General features: G+C 39.1%; 1 protein-coding gene across 5 annotated transcripts in view; it reads left to right on the top strand.

Moving 5' to 3' along the window:
* The window catches only part of LOC119653418 (focal adhesion kinase 1), a 179,123-nt gene extending 167,063 nt beyond the window's left edge, over positions 1 to 12,060 (top strand). For all 5 annotated transcript variants that reach the window (XM_038057996.1, XM_038057995.1, XM_038057994.1 and 2 more), the window contains one exon: positions 11,079 to 12,060. In XM_038057996.1, the coding sequence (XP_037913924.1) occupies positions 11,079 to 11,634 (556 nt within the window). In that variant the 3' untranslated portion in view covers positions 11,635 to 12,060. The remainder of the gene's footprint in view (positions 1 to 11,078) is intronic.
* The last annotated feature ends 9,360 nt before the right edge of the window (positions 12,061 to 21,420 follow it).

Here is a 21,420-nt window from a genome sequence, read left to right as displayed (position 1 = left end):
GTGGCAATTGATTAGCATCATAGATTATAGAGTGTCAGTGGGGATGATGGGAGTAACTCGAAATGCAACAAGTTGCGCGTAGATTTTGGCATGTTACTTGCACATGCATTGCCTATTCTCTAGCGGGTCTGATGTTGTCTCTGTAAATGGACAGACCTTTGGAGGGCGAGAGGCCTTTCTTGTTTGTGAGAGTGGAAAATTTTAATGACATTTATAACTTCCTAATAGTGCTGCAGCGGCTTAGTATATAGTTGAGGTGAACTTCAAAATATTTGATGCTCTTCTAATTCTAATTTCCCGTTTAAGTGACTGTCCTGTTGTTAATTTTAGTTTTACTGAAAATGATAAATTGAAGCCTTTGCTCATTTATTCGCAGTTTCACAGATTTAATTATTGTGTTAAATTTGACTGTCAACCTTTCCAAGTTTAAAATTGCTCGACTGGTTGAGACACCAAATGAAAGAAGAAGGAAGCCATCCGGGAATTGGAACAATTTATCAATAGAATGCAACCCTTTGGTTGCGAGCTTGAAGAGGATTGGGCTAAGTGCATTCCCTTGTGGAAGGTCATAGTGTTTAAGTGCCACTTCACTTTGTATAGTGAGAGTGATCTAGTGCAGACGAAGTTTATGATCCAGTAAGACTGGGCGCAAGGTGATGCAGGAAATCGTTTGGGAACAGGTAAAGCTGAGGCGCAGTTCTATCGTCAACAACGTACGGGGTACCTGCTTACATACATGTTAATATGAAAAAAAGTGTAACACCAAGAAATCGAATTATTCAAAAACGTTAATAAAAAGTATAGAACCTATATTTAAGCAATCTATTAAAAAATTTTTTAATTACATTTTTTCTCAAGAAGTCAATACTTGCTAATCTGCACTGAAAGCTGCGTCATGAACACAAACCTTCGCAGCTCCGGGATGCTTTCAAACTGCGTCACGCCACTTTGCGTGCAAACATTTGCTGTTATATTAATTTTTTTTTTTTTGTTTCGCAAAAAGTCCGGTGAGTTACGTCACGTCACCTCACCAAGCTGCGTTTCAACTTGCGCCCGGCCTTAAAGTATTGGTGTCGATCCCAATTTAGTTTGAGTGGAGAGGATGAATTGAGTGGCGTCTATCGGGACGACAGCCAGCGGGAATTGCGCCTCCAACTGGAGGAACCACTGGCCCGGGTTCCGCAGCTTAAACGGAGGCACCCTAACCGAAACGGCGGTTACGGCGGCAGAAGGCTCCGCGATACCTTTCTTCTCGCGTGACATTATCAGTCGAGCAAGACCAGGAGAAACTTGAAAGAAGCCGACAAGAAAAACCACCTTCGGACTGAGAAAGAAAGAGGCAGTGTCGTCGCAGGCGTTTTACTGTAATAACAACAATAACAGGAAAGCACAATGAAATTTAATTGTAACTATGCTAATTCTATACGTTTTTCTTTCCGGAAATGTTCGTCTGATTCTGGCTTCGTGGCGTCGACTTAGCTGTTAGGCTGATGCTAGGGTTCTCACTGCTATTGTGTTCCTGACAGCAAGCGGTATCGTCGGCTTTCCTTTGGAGACTGACTTGAGGACATAGGGTTTCCGCTGGGTGTTTGCGAAGTGGGAGTGACGGTGCGATCGCACTCGGCTTCTATCTGCTGGGCTGGGACTCGAATGCGACTACACGGTCTGCCTGGTCAACTTCCGTCTTTCGATTGGTGTTCTGTCAGCACCAACACATCTTCGCTTGGTTGCGGGAAACTCAGTCGCACTTAGGACTATCCTCTCGGCTTTTGCGCATCAATTGCATGCTAATCTGCTTCTTAAAAAAAATTTGGCCTCACTGTTCTATTCATTAAAATTGTCCTCCTCTGCAGGCGGCTAAGCACGATATTAGCAGCCACTCTTATTTCGGGGTCACCACTTGTTGGTTGTTTTTTTACAGTAAATAATTATTCATCCGATCCATTTATTTTATCACATTAATGTTAATCAAAACGAGTAATTCCAGAAAAGTCAATAATGATAATTTATTAAACCAACAGACAACTGTTTCCTATAACGATTTTCAATTTCCCCTGATTTAACTCGACATCGTTCACTCGACAAAATTTTCTAATCAGTTATCTTTTAAAACTTTTTGAAATGACAAAATAAGCAGGCATTCTATGTGATTATTCTATGTGAATTATGTCGCTATTTCTAACCGGCCTCGAGACCAGTCGTGCTCACTCCAGAGTGGTGAGTGGTGAGATAGTAATTCCATTGATAGAAGTTAGATGGCGGTAAATTGTGTTATTGCTAGCATCAACGGTATGTTAGAGGAAGGTGTCGTATTTATGTTTGTCCGAAGTGCCATAGTCTTGTCTGTTCAGAAATGAGAGCTTTACACTAGAGAGCAGTGCTGGAGATATCTTTATTAATTTCCTCGCACTTCTTGTTCCATGTAGATCTTTTGACCCGGCTTTTTAGATGGACTCATACCTCTAGTGCGCCGCATAATTGGACGGCGAACCTAAAGCCTTGAGCTTATTTCTGGCAATGTTTCTGTTGTCGAAGTGTTGTGTTTGTGTATTTCGTATTTCGCACTGTAGTAGCCTTTTTTATGCAGCGGTTAATTTTAGACTGAAATTCCTGAAATACCTTCCTCTAATTTTCTTTGATTAACGAAGGTTTTTTTTTCTACAAGGGTTTGAATTAAATGAGGGGGTTTGATTCTAGCAGCTTTGAAGACGGGAGGTAGAAATCTAGTGGGGAAGGAGTCCTATTCGGAAGTTGGAAAGTTGAAGACTTTGTATCTAAAAAGCCGTAGATCTCTATTGGTGTGTTTTGGCTAGCTCAAAATTAGTAGTGTTATAGAATGGTATTGAGTTCTTTTTTAACTATGTATAGGTTAATATTTAAATCAGGTGGAATATATATACTAGCTAGTGTGAAATAGTTTTAACTAGGGTAGTTTGTAACGAACCTTTTGTACATAGCGTTCCTGCTCTTAGAACTTTAGTTCCCACCAAATGAATTTGTCTGACTATTGTCCCGTTTGGGTCTTACAGGTTATCCCTGAATTTCCTGGATGTCACCATTAGTTGATTAATTTCTTTTCATTTAATCTTTTTTTTTGGGCACAAGTCACACTTAGCTGAGTGGAGAGTGCTATCACAAAGAAGGACATTTCCTTTGTTTGCACATTTTTCTTTGTGCCTAAGTTTTCCGCATTTTTGACACTGAAGAACCTTCGTAACCTTATTAACATCGGTTCGACGGCTATAGCGATTTGTGAGAAACACATAGAGTAAGTTATATCTTACTACGTTGAGTTTAAGGGGCCCTTACACATGCAAAACTGGGGTGTAACATTTTCACTGAATATAATCATATTGAGTATCAAATGAAGGGTCTCGGTTAACACTTTTCGAGGCGACTCCTAGTTTTGAGATTTGTTGGAGAAGTGGAGATTGCGGGAGGTCGAAAGTAATGATTTCTTTAACGGACCCGATTTCCGACCCAACCGAAAAATTTGAAAAAAATCATGAAGCTGTCTCTATACGATACCCAGACTCCAAAATACACCTCCATGTCGATATCTACTCAAATTAAGTTAATAATATAGTAGTATATTTTTTTGTTTCGGGAAATTATCCTAGGGTTATAAAAATTTGGAGTAATATATACTACAGTATATATTAAGTGGGTTGAAAAGTTGGTAAAATTTGCTTTTATTTTTCTATATAAGTTGCCTTCGAGGACGATGTAACGATTATAGTTTCGACGATTACCTCTTCATAGCTAAATTTCTTGAGATCTGAGAACAGAGTACGGTGAATACGGAACCAATTCGAAGTCCAACTCATGCAGTTTTGCCTTCGTTTTCTTTGATTTGTGACACGATGTATTATCTTGATGGAACAGCATTTTCATTTTTTCCGCAATTTAATCCTTCTTTCTTCATTTTGAACAGCTTTACATATCCAAACGTGCATGCACAATATGTCCAACACATTCCTTTGATATCTCTAGAGCCTATCTATCAACTTCACTTTGCAATCATCCAAAATTATTATGGATATTTTCGTCGATAACAGCCTCTTTGACGCGTGTACTTCATACATCGTCCTCGGTGCTCAGTTCACTTCGTTTAAACTTAGCAAACCACTTCTCAACGGTTGATTTTCCTGGTGCAGAGTCCAAATTACGGTCTTGAATGAAGTGCTCTAACACACTTCAAGGCCCTGATCCAACATTTTGTTGCGCCAACGATTATTATTATTAAAGTCCAAATAATGTTTATCAAGCCAAGCCTTGGCAGTATTTTTTTATCAAAAAGCAATGCTTTATTAAGACACTAAATTCCTTCACTCTTCATACTTCACACCAAATGCTCTCACAAATTAATAGTCCGACAGCTGTCATATTAGTACACGTGGTTTTTGAAGGCTACGTACAAATGAGAAGATCTGCATCCAAATATATTTACATAAGAAACAACCAAAGCCTTTCATAACTCAAGCGCTGAGCTTCGGTTTTCCCGACTGGTTTTCCTAATTTTCAACGCTTCAAATGCTATCTTTTGCGTCTTTGTTACAAAATTATAGCCATCCACTCTTCGGTTGAAGCGTTAACGATTATCACTTTGCAGGGAGGTTTAATTATGTTAATTAATTCTTCCTACTCAACATCTTTGGGAATAGTTCTAAGAATCAAGCCAGAAGATACATATGACTGAGGAATATATGCAAGAAATTGATGTGTTTTAAGTGATTAGGAGAATTAAGGGGAATCGAGCTATACGTTAACTCTATTAAAACCAATCTTTCTAATGTCTATACACTGTTTACATTCGGTTTCTTGAGTACAGGGGGGATTTAAGGGGAGACTGTGGAATGCTTAGAGAATAGTCCTTTGCTATATTTATACTACTATGAAATATGTAAGTGGGGTATTGCTCTAAAGCAAGAGATAAGTTGGCCTGTGTCTGCGAAAAATGTTTGGTATGTTTTCCTCCCACTATCAGGGGGGCTCGCTTTTTACATATTGTCAAAAAAGTACTCAAAAATAAATTAGGCCTATCTGGTGCACTTATAAGTGCTATATAATATAAATGTTTAAATTGATTTTATGACTTAACTTCCATTAACTAAAAAATATTACTTCCCCTATTTTTTTACGTTTATCACCACCACCTCACCTTAGTTCCCTTTCGTATTTCTAGCATTCATTTTCCGCGTTCATTTGAAATTTCGTACAATAACGTACAATTTCACAATGATCACAAAATGTCCTCACGCACTGAGTGCTCGCACCAAGTTGTTATCAAACGATGGAAGCTCAGAGACCCTGTTAATGGTTAGCCATACACCTTCCAATAAATCCTTGTGGGAGGCGCAATACTGCTTGATTCAATTTTTCGTACTTGCTTCGACAATATAGAGCAATAACATTTTGCAGTATGCACCTACCGACTTAAAGTAAAGTTTTACGTTGATGCAGTCCTTATAGTATAGCTGGTCGTACCACATACTATCGCAATCTAATGGATTGCTATTGTTACGCAATACCCATTCATTGGTTTCAATAGTCTTGGTTGTAAATGAAGACTTAACCGTTGCTGGCCGAGTTTTGCTTGCTGCCATTGGGGCTAACAAGTTGGGATTGAGACAGCTTCCCCCAAAGTTTGGTAAGAATATGTTGTCTCTGAAATCTTTTACATGCAACGGGCAGCATCATTTTGCATAATTCGCTTATAGGAACCCGTCTGCCGTTCAATGATGGGAAAACTATCTTACTGATCGGACGGCATTAGTGCCCCACCGGCAGGTTTTTTTGGAGTGCAATGCAGAGATGGAGAGAGTGTTCTCTACTCTAAAGTTCCACCATCCAACCTTACTTAAATCATAGCATAGCATAGCAACACTAAGAAAATTTTGATATGAAGGATAAAAAGGCAATAAATTTATAAAAATGGGTGATTTTAAATAAAATATACTTATTTATTTAACAGCTATTATTATTTTGTCCATCAAATTTTGCTTCCGTTTGTTTGTCAATTCTGTGCAGCATACTCTGATCACAAGATTCAATGCGTTACGGGATAAGTGGATTGTCCAGACATACTTCGGGAATATTTTGTGTTAAAACTTTCTCCGTAGGGTTTTGCCTTTCATAAAATTTTTGTTTTAAAACATTTCAACCATTTTCAATTGGGTTGATATCAGGAGACTTGGCCAAGGAAGAGCGGCGATGTTTCGACTAGACAAAAAGTCCTTGAAAAAGCTTAAAATCGTTCACTACCACTCCCTAAATCATCACTAAGTCAGGGTGTTTAATAGTTAATTGAACACAGGAAGGGTGGTACATTTCTCCTAATCGTCTTTGAATGGAAACAAAGCGGTCTGTCAATGCCTCAAATGTGGATTCGTTACTAAACCCGAGCTAAAAAAAACCAAATTGTGTCCGGATAGCTGAGTGGTTAGAGCACAACGCTGTCGTACGGAAGGTTGCCGTTCAAATCTCACTGGTGGCAGTAGGATTTGTATCGTGATTTGACGTCGGATACCAGTCGACTCAGCTGTGAATGAGTATCTGAGTCAGATCAGGGTAATAATCTCGGGCGAGCGCAATACTGACCACATTGCCTCCTACAGTGTACTGTGATCTTGAATGAAGTGCTATAACACACTTCGAAGTCCTCATCCAATGTGGATAGTTGTGCCAAAGAATATTATTAAAAACCAAATTGCCACGCAGTTACTTTTTGCAACGGTAAATCACTGCAGTAAATTTTTTGTACTGCTTTGCGAATTTCAAACGGATCTCATTGTCATTGTTTCTTATGAATTTTGCCCTTTTTGTAGGACGATATGATTTTGGACCAATTTCGGCACGTCAGCACTACCCTCCAAATTTGTTTTTTGGTTTTCTTAAAAGTTGCTTTGCAGTTCTCCAACAATTTTCCAACCGCAACGCGGTCTATTCTCTCGGCGATTTTGCGTTTGCCTTTACAGTTCGATCGTAGACTTAGTTGGTCATTCGATCGTAGACTTGGTTGGTCACTCTTCCCGCCATGGTTATTTTTAACACATGTGGAAACTATTTACACTTACCCTTTCTATTCAATTTTCGGGTAATTATGCCGTTTACCATGAAAGCAAGAATGGGTCCTTTTTGGCTGCTGGAATATAAGCTTTTATGTCCATACTGCCAATTGCACGATTTGGCTACAATAATTGGTCTTAATGATGTCAAACCTTTTGCAACGACGAGAAACGTGTTCGCAATGAAAATCCTCTCTTTTAGCAACGTATGATAATGTTACCAACCATGACGTGCAAGGATGCTCTATTACGTTTCTACTCAGCAGCCATTTTCAGCGTAAAGCAAACAATATTCATCGCCTTCAATTTAGTGAAGTAGAATATTTCCTCTTGAACTTATGAGTTTCATAATCTAATATGAGTATTGGCTGCTGATTTCGACTCAGCTCATTTGAACGGGTGGAACATATTTAGCAATTGATTGGAACTGGTATAAACCGGACGTTTTTCTTCTCTAAAAAACTGATTTTGCAGATCAATGGAGGATACTGTGTGTATTTTTAATTATTATAGGTAATGGTGAATTTTAAGATCTTGATTGAGAACTTGTGAAGTGCTTTCTTTGGTCTAATAAACAATTGCAGGACATAATGGTTAATTGTGAACACTATTAATGATATCGATGTATTAACCATAGCATAGCTTTTATTTTGTATTTTAGATCATATCTTCGGTTCTGTAGGTAGCGATTTTAGTTATTATTGGTATAAATTTGACCATACTCCTCTACTCTTATCGGTTTAGTGACCGCGTCCTTCAGATTTGAAATCAGAAAAGATTTATGTTCGCGTCTGCTGATGATATTCAGCTTATGGTCTGAAAATGAAGTCCTATATATATTTTTATTTTGTTATATATTGGAGGAAGGTTCCATGTGCTACAGTTTTCTTCATTTTAAAATAAAAACTTAAATCAGTTGTCTTGCGCTAATATTTCTCTTGTAATTTTTTTTTTAGATTTCCTATCCAATTCAGACCTTTCTGCTTTCCTGTGATGATGTCCAATATGTCGTGAAGGTTAGATATCACGTTACCTTGCAGTTGTTTCTATTTTTGAAATGTGCTATGAAGTCTGGTATCTACTAAAATTTCAATCTCCATTTGTTCTTGTAATTTAGAATTTGAAATTTCTGATATGCTTCTCTTCAGCTGGTTGAAATTGATATACTTTTTTAAGAGTTTGTTTAAAGTGGAATATTTCTTTCTTCGTTTCATAGGGCGTATTGTTGCAGGAACTATTAGGTTGTTGCACATTAAATGGCCGATTTGGTACTAAAATTTGGAACTACTGTAAAGCTTACACAAATTTATTTAATTAATCAAAATAGTTGTCAGTCGATTTAAAATACTTCTCCCAGCGAGATACAAGAGCATATATGCCAGTTTCGTAGAAGTCCAATTTTCAAGAGTTGATAAACTCGTTGAAGACAATTTTGATGACCTCTTCTTTCCTCAATTGTTATTCCATCAAAACAAGATCCAAATGCTTAAAATGGTGTCGGTTGGCGAAAGGTCCGATGAATATGGTAGATGAGGCAGAGTTTCATACTGCAATTCGTTCCACTTTTGAACCGTTGTTCTGGATTCTTGAGAGAGATGGATTGTCGTGAAGGAGTGTCACATCATCTCTGTTGACTAATCTCGGTCGTTGAAGACTCAATTTTTGGTACATTTCCTCGTATTTGGCACAATATTTCTGTGCATTTATCGTTTCTCCAGATGCCAAGAAAGAATAGTGAATAACTCCAGTTGTAGATCGCCAAACAGTCACAATTATCGTCTTCGGATGGAGGCTCGGTTTCGGCATATGCTTCGGTGGCTCATCAGCATCTATACATTGTGCTGATCGGCGACGATTGTCGTATAATATCCACTTTTCATCACCTGTCACTATTCTGTGCAAAAAGGGATCGCTTCTGTTGCGGGAGAGTAAAGAACTGCAAATTTCCATTCGAAGGGCCATGTTTTGCTCCGCAAGGGCTTGCGGAACCAATTTGTCGAGCTTTCCACCTTTCCAAGTGCCGGGAAACTGTCGAAAAGTGTACGTCCAGTTTCTGTGCAATGTCTCTCACAGACTGACTTGTGTCGAATTTGACTAGCAGACGCAGCTCGTCTTTATCAATCGATGGTCCTGGATGTCCACGTGGCTCACTTTGATGGTTTACGTCACCTGACCGGAATTTTTCGAACCACCGCCATGTGGTTCGTTCACTTACGGTATCAGCTCCAAATGCGCTGTTAATGTTCCTGGTCGCCTCCGTTGTTTTATGACCGAGTTTCAACTCATACAGAAAAAGTATACGTTCTTGGCTCTTTTCCATCCTTTTTTCCTTTTTATTCACTGTTATCACAACGATGGTCAAAACTGAAATGACTCTTTGATTAAATGTAGGAGTATTTATACTTCATTATCCGACACTAACAGCGCCAACTGGTGGTGGTTTGATACACCAAAATCGCAACTACCTTCACTTGATTGCCAAATCGGCCATTTCATATGCAACAACCTAATACATCCCATTTACTTACAGTTTTCGTTTCCTAAATAGCTGGCGCGTAGTGCGATGCGTCAGTCATGTAGGAGCGAACGAAAACATTTTCTTGGTTTTCGAATTCACTATTCTCATGTTTATAACGTGGCGTCCTTCAGTTTGATATTTAAGAAACTATTAAACTTTTGGTATGAAACTGTTGTCCTTTTCGAATTTGGTCATGTAATACATTATTCTGTTAAGGGAAAGTCGCACTGCGTCCTTGAAGGACTATTATGCTATGTAATATATAGGGGGATATAATAAGAGTGAAAACCTTGTTTTTTTTTTAAGTTTTTGTGTGAAGCAAAAATCTGTCAGCCCCGGTTCACTCGGAAACGGCTGAACCAATTCGAGTTTGAGTAGGCTCCCTAAACATGCGAAAAAGAGGTGTAAAAATATGGTGATGTGGGGTATCAAATAAAAGGGCTCAATTAGTACTTTTGGAAATTGATCTTATTTCTGATACATGGATACAGGTCTGTGTGAAACAGGGGATTGGGGGCTCAAAATGTATGCCCCAAAAAGTGAAACAGTTCTCGTTCTCAAAACCCATCCATCCAACCGAAAAATTTGAAAAAATTCACAATGGGGCATCTATACGAAATTTAAGCCTCAAAATACATTACAGTCCGATATCTGCTCAAATAAAGTTAATAATAGTATATTGTCATATTTTATAAATTTACCGGAAAAAACCGGACACAATTCTGAAAAGTCCGAACGGAATCCAACTAAATTGGTTGCACTCTAAGACGTGTATGACGTCATCATCATATAGAGTGGACTTATATAAACGGCGGGGTCCATGAGAACATTTTAATTTTCCTGTTTTTAGGTATTTGTATATCAGGGTCTATTACTCGAGGCAGATATGGGTATATATATGTATACGCACGTTGCATGTTGGTACCAGCAACTTTTAATTTACGTACATATATGTATGTTTTTGTGCACGGAGTAAATGCATGAAGATGCGTTGTATCAGATGGGTACATACATGTGTATGTTTCGGCATGCGGTAATATGCAAAACGTCTTTATTTAGGATGAATACAAAATTTACTTGTATGTCGTTGATATGTATGTACACGCATGTCTCTTTTGAGTTCGGCAAAACATGAAGGAATATTTTGTATTCTTAGCTATGTACGAACGGAAAATCGTACATAGAGATTTTCTCAGAATCACATTAAAGTGGATAGTCTGACATACTTAAAGCACTATTTGTTTATTTTATTTATTAGACATATACAACAAAGCGGAATACGGTTTGCAATAATTCCTAATGTCGATTCGTATTATGAAATTATTGGAAGTGTAGTAGTAACATTCCTGCAGCCTACGTTGAAACTTTTGTAACATTCATTGGAAATCTTCTATCAAATGTTAATATTACTATTCTATGAACTAACTAGCTATTTTCATTGATATTGTTATTGATAAGAAACGTTTCAAAATTAAACATTTTTATATTTACAGAAGTATGCTTTCAGCAGCACACGTTTTAGCAATGGATGCTAAAAATCTGCTTGATGTCGTAGATTCGATTAGAGTTCGTTTTCCAAATTTAGTGAGTCGAAGTTTGTCTCGAACTGGCAATGAGCATGCTTACATACAAAATAGTCCGTCCAGTGATTGTATATCAAAGCAACCCTCGAGGCTAGCTTCACAGACCCCGCAAGATATTACAAATAATCTTCCATTTTCTTTGCAAAACAATACCAGCAATATCACTGAAGAAGGATATGAAATAATGACTAATGAAAATTTCGACACTACCCAAACACCGCTTGTGCAACAACAAAGAGCAGTGCAGCAGACGGGTGTTTATGATAACGACTGCATCAGAAGTGAACAAATAATTAACGTAGAAGTTCGAGAAGCCACATTAGAAAAAGCAGCAGAACGATCAAATTTCCGTCTAGTAAGTAAAGGTCCTGCGGACGTGCAAAATAACGGCTCGGAGGATGAAGCTCTCAAAATTATAGAGGATCCAATAGACTGTCACCCAAATGATGCACTAGAAAACGCATGAGGTCAAAATTTTCCGATATAGCGCAACCAAGTATAAGCAATTTTGAATGCTTTCTCAATAAGTTGTATTCACATAAATAAAACGTGTCAAACGGAAGTGGTTACTCGTATTAATACAGAAATATTTAAACGCTGTGTTAGCTATAAGTTTTTTAATTAAAATTTTAGAGTTCTTGTTCTCTCAAACCTTACGAATATTCTCAACATGAAATCATCTATAAAATCAATAGTTAATATAATTTATATTGAGATACAAAAATTCGATGCATTTAATATTTAACAGTTTTATACTCAACGAGAAAAAGTTTGTGTTCGTTTGCCGATGGAGTTTTTATGTTTGTTCTCAAGCATATAATTAATTTGTACATATAGAATAATACACGATTATTTATGCTTTTTCTATTTATTAAAAATATTGATTGCATTAGTTGGCATTTCATATTGTAAAATCAGTCCTATACTCGTATATGACAAGCCGATGGTGGATCATTGAGAACTGGCGAAATGCCAGTTGAATATTAGAAAATGTGGAGATTTCTTTCTTTGTTCTATTCAACAATTGCGGGACATAATGGTTTAATATGAACACCAGTAATGATATTGATGAATATGTTAAACATAACTTAACAGTACATATTTATTGCTCTTATCTTTCAATATTGGGCTTCTGTGTTTTGGGTCACACCTTCGGCTCTATAGGCAGCGATTTTGATTATTATTGGACTGAATTTGACCATACTCCTATCTATTCAGTGACCGCGTTCCCCAATTTTTAAATCTCAAAAAAGATTTATGTTCGTGTCATTTCGCCGATTGGTTTGCTGACTACCGTTGCGGTAAATACTATACAACATTTGTCGATACCCCATTTTTTTGGTTGAAATAATAAAGTATTCATCTTTGTTGATCAGCTGGATGCAGATCTTAATGTAATAAGTATAGAATAGTAATTTTAAACAAAAAACGTCAAAAAAAGATAAACATAATAAGAACTGGAAGGCTGAAAAGTTTTTTCAGTAGCAGGAGCAAAAATTTTCTAAATTTTGCTTTTTGCATAGTTGTGTGTTTTAATTGGTTGGATACATTTACCAGACATTGATAATGCCAAATTTTTGAGATTTTCATGATTTTAACCAATTAATTATTTTTATGCTTTTCTTCTATTTTTTTCTGTATCTTTAAGATGTTTTTCATTACAAACAATATCAAAGTTTGTTTTCTAGATATTTTCAACTGAACATTTTTATTCAATCAACCATTTTCATTCAACCAAGTAAACTTGAGAATGTAAATTCTAGCATTAGCTTCCTGAAATACTGGGTTCTGCGTGCCCATGTCTTTCCCTCATTTCCGCTTAAGGAAATGTTCATACATATATTCAAAACCTCGGAGAAATGCTAGGGTGTTCACCTCAGTCGACGCGGCAAAACGGGCCCCAGTCATGCTGAGAGATGGCTAGGATTCTTGATGCATGGTCGGCGTCAGGACGTAAGTAAATTAGTCCGAGCAAAGCAAACATGTGTCTGCACGCTAAATATTGGCCCTCTCACAGGAAACGTCGAAGAACTCACAAGAAACCTTCGGAAGGGGTGAATTGATTTTTGCGGTCTATAAGAAATACGATGGTCTGCTGTTAAACGAACGAACGCGGTAAACTATATTTTGGTAGCACACGGACACAATATTGTGTCGGTATTCCCATTTCAGAGGGTTTCCCTGATGCCATTAAAGAAGTCGAACGATTTGACGGCCGGCTGATATACCTCATCATTATATCAGTTGATCGCACGATTCACTTTTTCACCGCATATACACCACAGACAGGTCGATCCGATGCCGACAAAGATGCCTTCCGGCAACTTTTCGATACAAAGACCTAAAATGGGCCTGCTGATGACTATATTGTTATTGCGGGCGACGTTAACTGTGATGTGCATGAAAAGGTAACAGGTGCCATGGGGGAAAGGTGTTTGAAACGCGCAAGCGGACCTTCATGACCTTGTACTAATGATCGTTGTTTACATGGTTTTTCAAACGATTATGATTATGATTATTATGAGGGCATTGTAGTAAAAAGCAAATCGAATATATCTCCATAACCCGCCAACATTTTACCGCGGTCAATAACTGCAAAACCATTTCCTATGACACCATTCTACGTCAACATCGGCTGTTGAGTGCCGCCTTGCGAATCAAGGCACCGATTTTTATCGGTAGACGGTGAGCAACGCACTGGGCCGCTGTGCGTGGTGATTTGGTGGCAAGAAATGATCTGACTTACGCAATTACCAACCACAACGATCGATAAAACAATTTACAAGAATGCCAATCGGGAAGTACAGAAAACAATTGCTGTTACCCGATACGAGATCTGTCAATAGTCGATACTAACGCAATATGATATCGAATACTTCTGTTGCGTTAATGACAAGAGAAAAGTTTCTGGTCGGGCTCAAATGATTAGAGCTCTGGGCTGTCGTAGAGGAAGGTCGCAGTTCAAATCTCACTGGTGGCAGAGAGATGTTCGAAATGTTGAAAATATATTTGTAGAAATCATTTAGTAAAGACAGTAATGTGTTCCAAATATCAAATATAAGTAATTGTAGGAATATTTTAAGGAAGTCGCCAATATTTTGAAGTTACCTTTAGTTTGTCATTTTTTTATATTTCATTGATCTTAGAAAAGGATTCTGTTTTGTTTAAGTTTAATTTAACCAAAAAGTGTTTGCTTTTGTTTTTTCGTTATTTTTTCATCCTATCTGAAGTACACATTTAAAAAAGATACTCAAAATCTAAGACTGTAAGTAATAAGTTAATATGTGATGAAAGATCTATGATAAACTGATTTGTATTGAAAAGAGTGCTATTTTTTTAAATATGCAGCTTTTCTCCACAATTTATATATATTAATGATGCTTACTTATTTTTTCCTAATTGGAATCATTTTGGACCCGTGGCACCAAATATGTAGCTAAGAATATCGACACCAGTTAAAGGTTAATATAATTTCTCTCGCTTTCGGTGATAGCTTTTCAGCTGTCCTCTTAAAGTAAAGACTTGGATCAGCATTTACGACATAATAAACCAATGTTCTTGGTTAATAAAGTATTTTGGATATAATTGAGCTACTTCAGTAAATTTGTTGTAGCTTCTCTATTTTTTATGAGTTCTCTAAAATGGATTTTAAGTGCAGAGAACAAAATTTATTATAATTACCATTAACTAGCATAACATGTTCAAAATTTACCATTGCACTTCAAGCAAATCGACAAAAACGCTAATATTGGAAAATTTTGCACCGTAAATTAGCAACCAAAAATAGGAAACATGGTAACAAAACAAATTATTAATAATTTCCTTACTACCAATGCCATCTGCATTGTCCTAGCAGTAACTAAAATTTTTTTTAAAGGTTTGTTGAAAACAAAACCTTATTAAAATTGGGTCACTATCTGTCAATCCAAAAGAATTTGGATGTGATACAATTTTTAACTAACATTAGTTCTTTTTCAGTTTGGATTTCTTTGTTATTTCGTAATATTTAATTCTACAAAGAACTGGTCTTCTAAATTGATTTCAAACTAGTTTTTATTGGGAATAGTTGCAACTAGTTTAATATCTACATGTTTATAATTATTTGGAATGTTAATTGCTAAAGTTAATGAGTCATTACTGTATCGTAAACTCCCTATTTTTACGTATTTTAATCTGAAAACGTCCAGTTTGACCGTCATTATTTCAGTTGTAGTAAGTAAAGTCGAGTGGATGATACTATTGAGTAATAATTATTATATTTATATATTTACAACTTCTAGAATACTATTGAAGCAGCGTCTGATTAGTTGTCTCTGCCCTGGTAAGAAACCGTAGCCGTCTTCGACCCTCTTTTAATTTTTGAACTTTGGGTGTTAAACTCAAATAGAGGAGTCCGTTTATCATAACGAGTGGGAGCAAGTTGCTCTTCATTTGATCCAGTTCGACAACAAGTGGATGCGGAATCAGAACTCCTCAATCCCTAAACAAAGATTCTATCATATTTTTTATATATATATATTTATATACCACTAGTGTCAGTAATTTATTTCTATTTGTTTATTAATGTTATTGACGATTTTTTTTCTCTAAAATGACAATGTATTCTAAGATTTCTTTTCTATCGTTATCATCCATCGTACCAAAAAACCATATATTGTACCAATGATATTAATAAAACCTTGCACATTTTTTTACTTACCAATTTGATAGAATATAGACACAGGAACCATCCTTCAAAGTTTCAAGTCGAAGCTCACAATAATTTTTTTTTGTGAAGCTAAGTCAGGAAATTTCATACAAATCAGAAAAAACAAAACAGTACATTTTTTATATGAATTGTATTTGTGACACCACGATTTTTCCGAGAGATTGTTCGTCCATTTATAAATCGATTTGCTTGATTCTTTTTCGCTTTATTCTCTAGAGTTGTCTTTAAAAGATAGCATTTAAACTTAATAAGTTTTTACATTCCGCATGATCGCGAACATCTTCTGAAACTTTAAACGTTTTTTCGAAACCTCTCATTTCGCTCAGGAACTGCTGGATCGGCTTTAATAATTGTTTTATGAAAACAATTACAACATTTGTCATTATTGCCCGAACTAGAAAATTCGTTGACGATGTCCGTCATCTTTTTTTTTTTTTTTGAGAAGGTGGACATCTTCAAAAGACTCTGGCCTGGGCACACCAGAGTGTGGGATTTTCACCCACTAATATGCCAATCTCATCTGCCAAGATGTCAATCGGCATCATTCCAGAAATGTCGAATGCTGCATCATCTGAGACAGTCCTAAAGGCAGAGCATACCCTCAGGGCTGTCCTCCTGTAGACTGCATTCTGTTTGCTAGTATTAACTGACATTTGCAACGCCTCCCTCCAAACTGGGGTCGCATAGAGCATGATTGAGGTCACCACCCTTGCTATAAGCAACCTAGAGGTAGGCCGTGGCCCTCCCACGTTCGGCATCATTCTCGCCAGGGCCATACTAGCAGTGGATGGTTTATCAAAAACATACTGTACGTGTTGCTTATAGCTGAGCTTCCTGTCTATCACCACCCCCAAGTATTTGATGGTCGGCTTGGAAGTGATGATATGATTCAAGATTCTAGCACAGGCGTAATTTCTCTTCCGGCGCTTAGTGATGAGGATTGCTTCTGTTTTTTCCTCCGCAAGCGTCAGACCTGAGCTCTCTAACCAGTATTTGACAGCACTGATTGCCTCGCTTGAGTATAACTCAGCATCTTCGAGATGCTTTACGATAACAACCAGCGCTATGTCATCAGCGTAACCCACCACTGTGGCTTCCTCCGGAAGGGGAAGATTAAGTACATCGTTGTACATGATGTTCCACAGTAGTGGGTCCAATACGGAGCCCTGTGGGGCACCCGCGGAAACAACGTACTCCTGGAGTCCGCCATCGGTGTCATACCAGAGCCTCTTTTCAGTTAAGTAACTATCGACGATAGCAGCGAGATAGGCGGGAATATCGACCTTCGCTAGGGATTTGTGTATTAGATTCCAATTGGCCGAATTGAATGCATTTTTCACGTCCAGGGTGACTACCACGCAATATTTGCTGGTACTACCCTTTCCGTGGATTGCATCTTTGGGCAAGCCAGTAACCAATTTGATGGCATCACTTGTTGATGTGGCTTTTCGGAACCCATACTACCGATTTGAAAGACCGCCTTGGCTCTCAACAACCGGGAGTAATCTATTATAGATTACCCGCTCTAACATTTTCCCCACCGTGTCCAAAAGACATATGGGTCGGTATGAGGATGGTTCACCTGGAGGTTTACCAGGCTTAAGCAGAAGTACCAACTTTTGTCGCTTCCATGCCGCTGGAAATATTCCCTTGGACATGCACGCTTCGAACAACTCAGCGAACATGTCCGGTCTGGATTTCACGGCAAGCTTAAGGGCCTTATTCGGTACTCCGTCCAGACCCGGCGCTTTATTGTCTCCTATTCTACCGCAGATTTCCAGCAGCTCGTATCTGGTGACTGGAGGAATTGCCGTCACATTCAGAGATGGTTAGAATGTGTCGGTGCTCTCCCCTTGCTGGGGGAATAACCCCTGGATGATTTTCAGCAAGAGGGTGGGACACGTGATCTGCGGAGATGAACGGCCTCTAGATCGTCCCATCACGATTCCATAAGCTCGCCCCACGGGTTTACGTCCGCTTCTGAGCAGAGCGCTTTCAAACATTTTCTCTTGTTTCGCTGGATGGCGAGCTTGAGGGTTTTGCGGGCTGCCTTGTAGGCGCACTCTATCTGCCCTTGATCGACTCTACCTACCGCTCTCTGAGCCGCTCTTCTGGCTCGGTGGCAGGCTGATCGAAGACCGGTCAGTTCATCATTCCACCAGTAGCTTGGTCTTCTACGGGGGAATGAGCACCTCCTAGGCATGGACGCGTCACATGCTTTGGCGATGCATTGAGCCAGATGGACGATTCTTTCCATAGAGGCGCCTGCTTTATCAGGTTGATCTAACCACACCTCTATGAAGGTCTGCTCATCCAAAGAATTTGCAGACCAGCCTGAAATCTTTTTCGGTTTCGGGCATGGTAGCTCTTTGCCCTGAGGTTCGACACATGTCTCAAGGAAGATTGCCTGGTGATCGCTATGGGTGTAGCGTTCGCTGACGCACCAGGATATACCACGCGCCAGCGAAGGGCTGGCAAAGGTCAGGTTTACAACTGAGCCTGACCCCCCTTTCTGGAAGGTGTTTACAGCACCTTCGTTAGCCAAAATAATGTCCATCTGCGCGAAAGCTTCTATTAAACTGCACCCCCTAGCATTTAATTCTCTGCTACTCCACTCTAGGGCCCAAGCATTGAAATCACCAGCAATCACCTTTGGACTTCGTCCCCTTGCGTCGAGAACAAGATTATCAAGTATTTGCTCGAATTCAGACAGTGTCAAACTTGGTGGGGCGTAACAGCTGTACACATATACACCACTTATTTTCGCCGAAACAAAGAACTGGCTGTCTGATCTGCAGTACATTGTATGGCCTGTCGACCACAAGCCCATATCGCCGCTCCACCAGTCGAATCTGTGACCCGTACGCCACCGTGACGGTTTCTGTACGGCTCACTTTTGATAGCAATTTCCATCTCAGATTCGAACGTGGTCTGCTCAAGCAAATCCTGAGCGACCCTGCAATGATTGAGGTTTATTTCTTATTGCATTTTTCTTATTGCACTTATTTTCTTATTGCACTGATCGCCTTCCTAAATTCGGGACAGTTACTACTTCCGGCAATATGCCGGTTATCTTGTCCCTCCCATCAATGCTGCAATGTTGGCCGAAGTGCCCAAACATGAGGCATTTAAAGCACCTCTTTAGTGAAGTCTGTTCTCTTAAACGGCAGACAATAAATGCAATCGGAACTGTTCCGGCCTCCAACAACTTCCGCGCTGTCTCCGCTGGTACTCGTATTGTGGCCATTTGAGTACCGCGATAGGCTTTTCGTAAACTCAGAACGGACTCCTCGGCAAGTTCTTTCAACTTGAATTGCTCCTTCAGAGCAGTACAAATTTCTCCTTTCGATGTTATTTCATCGAGATCCTTACATTATATGTAGATCTCATACTTTTGGGCACGCCCTGCGGCATTCTCCCCAAGTGAGTCCTTCACCCGAGTGCGAAATTCATCAGCCTTCCCCACGCTGGATCTTTTCAGCTCGAACATGAGATCCCCTTTCTGGGTTCGTCGGATTCGATTCACATTTCCGCTCAGATCTTTTAGGGCGGGATCAGCTTTGACCTTTCTGAGTATCTCCGCGTAGGACAGATTGCCCTTACTTGAGATAACAATCGCATCTGGACGGGTTCGCACTTTTGCTTTTCCTTTCGCTTTTTTGCTCGTAACCTTAGTCCATCCATCGTTTCCGTTCGTCTTGGGCTTCGCAACATTGGTTGACTTTTCTACTTTCGCTGTACGCTTTCCTCCTTCTGAGCTATTCATGCTGGTTTTCAGAGTTTCCTGTCCGCCTTTTTTTCTCTTAGGCGCCTGCTGATTATTTAAAGATCCCCCTCTTTTTCACGTATTCGTTTATTTCGCCGTGTTTCGATGGTAGTACGGTTAGGTGTCACTTGGGTCGCTTGTGACACTGTTGGTGCAGCGGAGTTCGGCGTATCCTTAGTATTTTTTTCCTCCATCTGCGATCTATTATAGAGGACTCTAATAGCCCTAATCATATTCTTTATGGCTTGGTGCACGTTGTGCTTGTCCTTGATGAACTCACACAGCTCAACTATTTTTGCCCCAAGCTGGATAAAAGGTAATTCCTCCGGATCGGGACTCCGCTCCCTATAAGCCCCGACAGGGTTACCCCTTTTACATGGTCCTTCACTTTTGGCGTTTATTGACCTTGCCTGTACTTTATCCTCGTCTTTGGCATTGGTGGAGATCTCAAAATTGATGAGCTTCTTTTGAATGGATCCTTTTCTTGTTCCTGGAGCACCTCTTGCTGTCGCGCATCTTGTACATATGCGGTGGGTATTGCCACAGTTTTTGTCGTCAGTGCATCCTTGGTTGTTCTTGCTACTGGTGTTCTTGGTAAGGTCCAAATCACTTGTAACATTATATGCCAAAGTGGCCATGTTGTCCACCACCGAGGCACTGTGGTCGAGGGATATTGACGGCCAGGAGCCCACTTGCTCATCCCAAAAGCCGCCGGTACTGGGGTTCCGAGCCCCTGCACCGTAAGTTTACTCCTCCTCTCGTCTTCCATGGTGGTTTTATGTTCTAGGTATCTTTCCCATAGCCATTTTGGTCCGCGCACCAGAGATGAGCAAACCCTAGTCCATGCACAGTCAGAAAAAAAAGTGCATGAACACTTATTTACACATCAGTAAGTATGCCCCAATCCCCCAGCTGGGGTCGCGCCTGATGGGAGATCTGGTCACTCCTCACAGGTCTGTCTGCCGTCCGTCTGTCTGTCTGTCGGAAACAGCTGGACCGATTATCACGAAAATTGGTAACAATATGTGATCTGCTGTTCCCTTTACATGCAGCAACTGGCGCCATTTTGTGTTAAGTTTAAGGGGGGGGCTCCCCATACATGTGAAAGGAGGCTGCAACATTTTTTTTCACAGAATGTAGTCATGTGGTATCAAATGAAAGGGCTCGATTAGTACTTTTCGAAACTGGTTTTATATTTGATATCGGGTGAAACGTAGGGGAGTGAGGGCTCAAAATAAAAAAATAATAAAAAATATCATAGTCGTACATCTCTACTAAATCTAGGCCTCAAAATACATCCGGTTCAGGTATCTGCACAAATAAAGTTAATAATAGTATATTTTCAAATTTTAGAAACTTACCCGGCAACCTCCCTTATGTTCATCCCAGAAGTATAAAATTAGGCATAGGTGTAATGAAGAAAATGTACAATTTGGTCAAGTTTGAAGAAAATCCAACTATTATTAACAAAGTTATAGGGGGTGAAACTTACAAATTTTTTGCACGTGCACTCTACAACCTGCATGACGTCATCATCACATATTAATTCGTCATAACCACAACGAAATGAGTTCTTATGGATGGGGTCGCAAAGAATTATTTTGGTTTAGCTTTTTAGCCATTTGTATACGAATATCAATTACTCCAACAGGCATGTGTGTACGTAGGTATATAGTATATGCGTGCTAATGAACTTTGCGGGTAGTGCCTAATTCTGATAGATATAAGAAGTAAATCGGAAATATGGGTACGATCAATTTATATACATGCATGTGTAT

This window comes from Hermetia illucens, chromosome 4, assembly GCF_905115235.1.
Source record: "Hermetia illucens chromosome 4, iHerIll2.2.curated.20191125, whole genome shotgun sequence".
NCBI lineage: Eukaryota > Metazoa > Arthropoda > Insecta > Diptera > Stratiomyidae > Hermetia > Hermetia illucens.
This window is presented reverse-complemented; position numbering and strand designations above follow the sequence as displayed.